At 42.4% G+C, this 9291-nt stretch overlaps 1 protein-coding gene across 1 annotated transcript; it reads right to left on the bottom strand.

The window, feature by feature from the left end:
- Window positions 1-1175: 1175 nt before the first annotated feature.
- TCF21 (transcription factor 21) lies at window positions 1176-4203 on the bottom strand. The gene is made up of 2 exons (XM_074946957.1): window positions 3622-4203; window positions 1176-1691 (listed from the first exon to the last, which is right to left on the bottom strand). Exons 1-2 carry the CDS (start codon window positions 4069-4071, stop codon window positions 1602-1604), a joined length of 540 nt encoding a protein of 179 aa, XP_074803058.1. The 5' UTR covers window positions 4072-4203; the 3' UTR covers window positions 1176-1601.
- Window positions 4204-9291: the final 5088 nt, after the last annotated feature.

Here is a 9291-nt window from a genome sequence, read left to right as displayed (position 1 = left end):
GCCCGTAGTGTAAATCAGCTATATTGTCTGCGAGGTCTTGTCTTCCCCTGACTCCCCCAAAGCAAACCCTTAAGGTTCCCATGAGACCGTTAACTTGCATTACAGCGGTTGTTGTTTTGTTTTGATTTGATTTTTGTTCTTGTGCATTTCCCGTTTCCTGGTAAACTCTTCCTGGCGGAGACAGAGACAGTGTAAGGCAGCGACCACAAAGCCAATGTTGTCTATTTTCGTAAAGAAAAAGAAAATACCCAGGTATCAAATTGAACTGAAAAAAATATTGAAATAGCAAGTGAAGCGGAAATTTAAAGCCCCTCTGCTAATAATAACAGTATAAATAACCGAAGACATCTTGTAAACAGTGCGGTCATAACCCTGAAACATTAAACAGCTCGGTGGGATCTGGCGCATCAGCTGCCTGTGGACTCCGCTGGCGCAGGGGAAAGAGCCCGGCGCGCTCTGTTTATCTCAACTTTAATCTCCCACAGACTATCTGATCAATAGAGAGGAAGATGTTTAAATTAAAAATTCTAGGCACCACGAACCTGGGCCCAGGGGGAATCCTTTCTCTAGCTGCACTTCATCAATAAGTAACTCATTAAGTAACACCCCTTTCCCCCGAAATTAAATTGTAGGGGAGGAAAACCGCTTCCAGCATTGATCAGGCCTTGGATTTTCCTCCCCCGTAGTTACTAAAAGTCAGTCTTTTTAAAATTAGAGTAAGGAGTTAGCCTTGACAATCGATATTAATGTGTACTTCGCAATACGGCTGTGCTATGAGACCTCTAGCTGCACACGTGGAGCAGCAGGCTGTGAACTTTGTTGCTGGTCAGTTTCAAATGGCAGGAGGCTGCTTTAGAAATGCTGGAATCCCCAATCTGCCAGGTTATTATCACACTTCAGAAGTAATTCTCTTTCTCCACAAAATATTAAAAAAGAAGCGCGAACTGGCAATCAGGCTCCAAACACCATCATCCCCTGACCCCCAAAGGATAGGGTCTAAATCTTCTTAATTAGGAAAATAAACACCTTATAATCTGGCGTCAAAGAGTTTTGTTCCCGGATCTATCATCCCACATAAATGTGATTGCTTTCAGGAGAACCGAGAACGTGGGGTCATTCCACAAAACGCTCCAGCGCTGAAATGAAAATTAGACCGCTCTGTATTTATTTTCTATAGAAAGCAAGATTTATTCACAGAAATATAGCAAAACCTGTTTGAAGAAAATATATCTATATATCTTTAACGTGAATTACTTTATAGATGTGACTATCAAAGTCAATTATTCTATGAATCTACATATGTCACAATGTATCATACAAAAGATACACATTTTGGTACGTTGTGTTTGATCTTCCTCGCTATTAGCACTTGAACCAGCAAGGCTGCTTTGCAGGACAACCAACTGTACACGCGTTAATAAAGTTAAATATATGGGATCTTTGGGGTGGAGTCTTTGCTAATGTACATTTGGTCTCCTCTTTAGTGAGACTGAATCTCCTCGTCTCTATAAAGTGTTCCTTAGCGGGGAGTCTCCAGCTTCCCTCTCCATCTCCCCCGCCTTACACACACACTGAAGATGGTCTCCTAAGCTTGAGGTTGGTCAGGATGCTGTAGGTCCACACAGGCGATTTGTGTTCACCACTTCTTTCAGGTCACTCTCTGGTTTGCCAGCCACCATAAAAGGCCAAGTCTGTAGCAGGAAATGACATGGGATGGGCAAGGGGATAAAAAAAAAAAATGGGGTTATCACTGTGATATTACAAGTGTCTAGTGCGACTGTGATACACCAGAACACACGAGCAGAGTAGCCTCTCCACATTTTTACCAGCAATAAAAAACTGTTGAGCTAGGCAACCAGGTGCTGGGTTAGTCATTTCTAGCGATGACTCCGCTGGATTGTACTCAGGGGCAACGCACATAAAAACGCTTAGCCTCCCAAAGCCATTCGTCTCTCTCCCTTGTGATTATATATAGTCCTCCGAGTGATGAATCGTGGTCTAGCCATCCCAGAAACCGCTCTCTGTTGCTTTTTAGATAACTGATAGCGTTTTCATGACCACAGAATTAGTACGAGTAAAGACAGATCAACACCGTTCTTCCTAAACTGGGTAATGTCAAGGCACCGCTCTCGTATGTTGCTCCTTTGTTTTTAAAATGAAATCCATTTGCTGTCTTACCAAAAGTCTCAGCATTCTACACTGTACCGATTACTGTAATTCTACTATTAGAAGGCCAACTCATGCTGTTCTTACTCAGGTAAAAGTCTCACTGAGGTTAAGGGGAGGTTTAGCTGAGTAAAGAGTGCCGGGTTAGACCCATAATTTAAATTATATTATTATTTTCCCCTCGCTTTACCGCTGCAGGAAGAGCAGCCTCCTTTAATAGCCTTAGCACTAAAAAGCTGCACCCCCGAAAACATTTTGCAAGGCGTACAAAAGGGTTGCCCTCAGACTGCAGTCTGCCCGCTTGTTCGATTGCTGTGTTTACCCACGAGTTAAGATGCAATTATTTTAAAAATAAATAGCTCAAGTCCTTATCAAATCACCTCGTGGATAGCAAACTGCCGGCTATTTTCCCGCGGAGTCCCAAACGTTTGAAAAGCAGCTCAAAAGAAGATCACCCCACTGAACGGCCGCAGTGTTTTATGAAATTCATTTATCATGCAATGTCCAAACATGTATCAAAATTTAAACGCTAAATGAAGAATAAGAATGATCTATTTTAACCACCGATTTTAGAAAATGTATTCAGTTCTTGCAGTGGTTTGAATTATTACTATTATGGATACGGTTGGCAGTACAGCAAGAATGAATTACATCAACATATATATGAGGGAGAACTTGTGTTTCATTTATCTTTACTGTACTTCCAACTCTACAGTAATAGCTACAATTACCTAATACATCTTTTAAATCCTTGGTGAAATTAGAGGACTAGGATTTAGAGGGTTTTTTTTCCTACTCTAAAGTTCTCATTTATAAAAGAAACATCCCGAGACCAGTAAATCCGAGGTATTGAAAGAATAGATCTATGGTGATGTTTTTAAAAAGCAAGGGGTTTTGTGTGTGTGTGTGTGTGTGTGTGTGTGTGCTATTTTACAGCAATAAACACCAGAAAATAAAGAAGACATGAAGACTGACTCCCGCGTTAAGAAATCGGACCTGTTCCTATATACTGAACAATGTTAAAGTACTTAATTGAACAAGAAACCCTGTGTGTATAAATACTGCGTGTATAATGAACTTGTTACACAGGTTTTTTAGGGATGTCGTCTCTCTCCCAACAGTGTGTGTGTAAAAGACGTTACTGAATCGATTTGCAGAGTTGCAGCGCTTTTGACCTGTCACCCCCTTTTGAGCAGATGAACACAGAAAAAGGAGTGCCATTATAACGTTAAGATCTTTTAAGATTTCAGCTAACAGCGTTTGGGGAGGGAGGTGACTTGGAAGGCGTCTGTTTTATTCTAATAAAACGCAACACCTCAACGCCCCAAATATACTCTCAGTGGATCTGCCAGCAGTCCTGTCTGAAGGGTACAACACATGTTGATTTCCCCCTCCCTTCACCTCAGCCATCAAGTGTATTGATGAACTATTAAACGCGCCCAGGCTGGAACTTACCAGATTGACTGGGTGAATGTAACCATTTTCGTACTTGTCATTGGCCAGGATCTGTCTCAGGTGAGCAATGTAGCTGGATGCCAGCCTCAAGGTGTCCAGTTTGGAAAGCTTGGTGTCTGGAGGTACCCAGGGCAAAGTGGTCTTAAGCCTCGAGAAAGCTTTGCTGAGTACCCTCATCCTCGCTCTCTCCCGGGCATTGGCGGCGTTTCTCTGGACTTGCTTCCCCTCCTGGCTCACTCCATTTAAAGGGTTCTTTTTGGTGGGAGCCTTTTTCCTCTTGCCTGAGGCGCCTCTCCCCTTTTGGGGGGACGCGTTCTCGCAATTGGAGCCCTCTTCGTTGCTCTCGTTCGACGTCCCAAACTCTTTGTTAGAATCCATTTTCAGGCCATCGCATTCCAGCATTTCCACCTCCTGAAGGTCTTCCACATCGCTGAGCGAGCCAGTGGACATGGTCTGAGAGATGCACAGGGATCAAAGCTCCCACAGGGGCAGGCGTTGGGGGAATAGCTCAGCTTGAGAAGACGCTTGCCCTCGCCCTGGGGTGTGATAGGTTTGCAGTCAAGAGAGGATCCCCGCCCCACCCCCGCTTGTTGCCCGTGTTTGAGTGAGAGAGAAAGCTGAGGAATTTGTTGAGGACACTAGTAATTTATCTGGGGAATAGAGAGGCGGATCCGGCTGCAGCCCAGGGGAGGGGCCTGTCCGGCCACTGCCTGTTGCTGCTCACCACATTCACAAACTTCTGCTCAAGAGCAGGAGGGGAAAACAGGCACCAAAGAAGAGTTCCAGTGATCTCAACGTTGTAATTCAAATCTTCCCAACTGGAGCAAGGCAACTCCCCCCTCTTCTGCCCCTTGGAACTCTGCATGGCCCTCCCTCCTGCCTGCTAGATGACCCAGGCGTCTGGTGTCATCCTTGTCCATGACTCCTGATGAAAGCTAAAATGCCTCCTGATCAGGGTGCCCAGCCGGTCTACCAGGCAGCTGACTTGGCCATGGATTGTTAACACATAGCTTCCGAACTGTGTCCTGTAAACTCATCTGAAAGAAATTTGTGGATGATTGTTTGAGAATGCATCCTATTAGGATATACTCTGAAACACAGAAGCTGGGTCCCCTAGTGAAAGCACAGAGATTGAACCCAGGAGATCTGAATTCAGTTATAGGCTTCCTGTGTGACCTTTGGCTAAGCACCTTCATTTCTCTGTGTTTGAGTTTACCCATCTGTAAAATGGGAATAACAACAACAACAACAATAGTAATACTAATAACAACAACAATAACAAATATAATTAATAATTAATTCTTCCCTAATTCTCAGGTATGCTGTGCAACTTATTTCATCAGTATCTGCAAAGCACTTAGAAATTCTTCCAATGGAAGGCCTTATATAAGTGCAAAGTGATATTATAATTTAATGTTAGACTATTTTCTTTTAATAACAAATAGAATAAAAATACATACCTACAAATTGAAATGAAATCAGGAAAATTATTTACCAAAGTTTGCATAAAAAGTTGCCTTTAAATAAAACATCAGTTTAAATAAATATATTTCTTTCAAAGATTTTGGTACTTATGTTAATATTTATTTTGTTCATTTATATTCTAAAAATATGTCTAGTTGTCTATATTCAGGTTACTGCATGATCCATTACCAAAGACCGGCTGGGAGGTTTGTCTGAGTAAATACAGCATGGGGTGGCCCATAGAGTAGGAATTTCAAAAGAACTCAGCTTTGGCCTAATTCTGCTGCCACTGAGGTCAATAGGAATTTTACCGCTGTTTTTAATGAGTGCAGAGTTAGGTCAATACTGAGTGTTTTCATAATCCCACCCATAATGTGTAAATGTAATTTGGTAGGTTATTAAGATCCATGTAAAGCTTTTTCTGAAATATATATAGTAGAGTTTTCAAAAGTACCCATCGTTGGCCTAACTCCGCTTCCACTGAAGTCAATGGTTAAATGCCTCTGCCCCTGGAACCAAGTGTAGAGGGAGGTCCATAGAAAAGTAAATGCAGCATGTTGTATTTCCTTCCCTTTCTTGTCCCCTCCCCACCCATAGATCTTGGACCAAAAATAAATCTCTCTGGAGATTGGGTTGTACATATGTGTGGGAGGAGAGAACAGGACTACAGGGAAGCAGATCCACATATGGGTGGTGCCCTGTGTGTGTATGTGGAACGTACAATCTGGACCCCAGGGAAAACAATTAGGAGACTTAATCACAATGTGTAACTTAATTGCTCCAGGCCTGATTGAAAGCTCCTTGAAACCAAGAGAAAGACTTCCATTAGCTTTTGTGGGCACTGCATCAGGCTCTTTGTCCACACTCCTAAACCCCCACCCCCCCAAACCAACATAATATTTAGGGGATATTGTGATGCTAAATTAGTAAATGGTGGTATAGTGGTATGAGATCTTCAGATGAGAGTTTTTATAGATGAACAAAATATTATTGAATATAGATTTTAATAAGCAATGAAAGTATCTCTTACCTTTTCATCCGTTTATGTTTTCCCTTAGTTGTATAAGCCAGAAAAAGAAGTGCAGATCTAAACTTTAAACCAGTCCTTGCCATTTGGTTGCAAGATAACACCCCCTCCTCAGAATAGGATAAGTACATTAAGATATCATATCTTCAAGCTCTGGGATCTGTTGGGAATTCACTAACCTCTAACGTCATGTTATGTTAACTGTGCCCTGTTTGTGTTTTCTCTGTGCTATAAACTAAACAAATTGTCAGCATATAACTCTAATTAATGAATTAGGATTTCTTTCTTTATAACATCCTTGTTAAAGATCCAAAAATTACTAATCACCAGCACGGAGATTTATGAGCTTTCTTATTTTCTGTGCCTGCTTGTTGTTTGTGCAGGTGGAGATTTAAATGACCATATCCACTGCAAAGATTTATGGCCCAAGTGATTGATGTTATTAACCAGCAACAGGATTCTTCCCAGAACAGGGATGACAGAAATATCAAGTTGAAGGTGCTTGTTTCTTTGAGCACAAGTGACCACAGAGTGCAATATGCAAAGCACAAGAAAAAGCCCAGAAAATAGTAAAAGGATATCAAGCAGCATGTCTACATAGGCTTTCAGTTAAGTGACTTTTAACTGCATCCTATAAATTTCTCAAAGTCTTGAATAGATGGGAAAGCAAAAATAATTTTCAGATTTTATGAAAACATCTAAAACACATGCTAATAAATACATTATAAAATGCAACTTCACACACATACAGTATGCATCTGAATTTTAGAGGAAGTGTGCATCTTTGGCTTTCATTGACTTCAAATAGCGTTTTGAGTCCTCAGCACTTCTGAAAATCAAACTAATATAGATTGTATTTTTTTTTATAAAAATAGATACAGAGGATGTGTGTGTATATGTGCATACACATGCACATATACTCTGAAAATCAGAATAATCTACATCATATTTTTAATATAGATACATATGGAGTGTATATATATACATGCTTTTTTGTGTATGTGATTAATTTTGTAATAGTCTTCATTGAGAAATAGACAATGAAAAGTACAAAAAGTTAAATGATTTACAGCTTGTATATGTTTCCAAATCTCAAACATTTCACAGGATAGCCAATAGAATCAGGCAATTATGCTGTTTTACAACTGATCAAAGCCAGAAGGCCAGACACTACAAAAGCAGACAATACTTCATAGACATAACATATTAGAGGGGTGGTGGTAGTGGTGATGGTAGTGGTGGGGGTCCTCAGGCTTATGACAGATGAATGCTGCCCTGCAGAATTGTATTCTATCCCTATTTCTGCCACAGAGTTCTCATGGAACGCTGGGCAAGTCATGAAACCAAACTTTTCAAAGGTGGTCACTAATTGTCCGTTCCGTATTTTCTGGGTACCCATCTTGAGACCCTGAGATCTGTTTTGCGGAAGAGCTGAACACTCGCAGCTGCAACTGAAGTCAGTGGGGGCTATGCTTTGCATGTATCAAGTGCTAGAGAAAGTTAAATACTGTGAAGAAGCAGGTCTTAAAAGTCTCAGATTGGGCACCCCAAATTAGTGGTCACGTTTGACTTTAATCTCTCTGGCCAAGATCCTCAGAGGTATTTAGGATCCCAACTTCCATTGAAATAAAATACTGAAATACCTTTGAGGATCTGGGCCGCTGTGGCTCAGTTCCCCATCCACCCTCAGCTTCTCACCCCCATCCCAGTCTCTTTGCCCAGCCAGTCCAAGTATCCTGCACTGGGCCCCTCATCCCATCTCCGTCTCTCCCCACACCTTCCCTAGCTCCTTGTTTCAGTCTGTTTGCCCAGCCAGTCACAGTTCTCCCCTTGCACCCTGGCTCCCTACCAGATATGTCTTGTCTTTCCATAGCTCTGTTCACCCCTGTTCGTTCTCAGTCCCAGTCTCCTTGTCCAGCCATCCCCAGTTGCCCCCAATACCCAGTCTCAGCTCTTTGCCCCCAACAGACTCCCAGTCTTCCCTCCTTGTTTCCCTTCCTGGCTCCCAGTCTCCTTGTCCAATCAGTCCCAGCTTCCCCTTTCTCCTCACCCTGCTCTCACCCCTCGTCTCTCCCCAGCTCTCTGTCCCAGTCTCCTTACCCAGACACTCCAAGCATCTCCCTCTTGGCCACTCAGTCCCAGTCTCCTTATGCAACCAATCCAGTGTTCCTCAGCTCCCAGTCTTTGTCTCCTCCATTCCTATCCCCATCTTCTTGCCCAGCCCCTCTGTCGCTCTGCCCTAGCTCTCAGTCCCAGTTTCTCTCTCTCTATCCCCCGCATCAGCCTCCAGTTGCTGTCTCCCCGCTTTCATTAGGCTCCTTATCCCAATGTACTCCTTCACCCCACCACTCCGTATGCCTCTTGTCCACTCTGCATGTGCATCAGGCACCTTTCTCCTCAACACTGCCTGGGCCTCAGAAGGGAATCATTGAGAGCGCAGGTGAGACAGGACCCCACGGTTCTAGTTACCTTGTGCAGTTCCTATTTTCATTTTATAATTTTCACAAAAAAATCTTTTTGGGCTGACATAGCACACAGGTGTGTTTGGTCTGAGCTGAAAGCTAAATCTGAGAGAGTAGAATGACCCAACCCCCCCCCCCATACAATGCTAATTTTAAATAGCTATCATCATGATAATAATTACATACAAAAAGCTACATTCAAAGAACATTAGGTTTACAAAGTCAATCAATCAAAAGTTACGAAATGCTGGAATTAAGGTTGTCCTTGCAACACTAATTTGACTCCTTTTGTGCTTACACCTTATGATACAGTCTTTAATTACATGGTCACATGCTATTTTTTCTACAGGACCCCTGCCTCATTCAGTGCACAGGAACTGAACCAGAGTTGTGTAATGAAGGAGGCTGTTGTCCGTAGGACTCTGCCACATTTGCTGTAGAAGTTGGAAGGTGTCTAGTGAATGAGACAGGAAACTGCAGGAAGAAAAAGGATGCTCTTGTTTTTAAGGCAGCCGAATGATGCCCTGGAGAATTGGTGCAAAAAGCACATCCATGACACCAGAGTGATTCCCCTGCCAAATTTTAAGCTCCTGCTCCAAAGCATGGAGATGGTAGGGCTTTTCAACAAAATGGCTGCAAGAACTATTTATCAGGGACCATGCAACATATTTTTTCCCTAACCTCATCCTATAAAATAGCTGAACCATTTATGCTGAA

The sequence above is a fragment of the Natator depressus genome, chromosome 3, assembly GCF_965152275.1.
Source record: "Natator depressus isolate rNatDep1 chromosome 3, rNatDep2.hap1, whole genome shotgun sequence".
Lineage (NCBI taxonomy): Eukaryota > Metazoa > Chordata > Testudines > Cheloniidae > Natator > Natator depressus.
The sequence above is the reverse complement of the archived record's forward strand: the minus strand, read 5'-3'. Positions and strand labels throughout refer to the sequence as shown.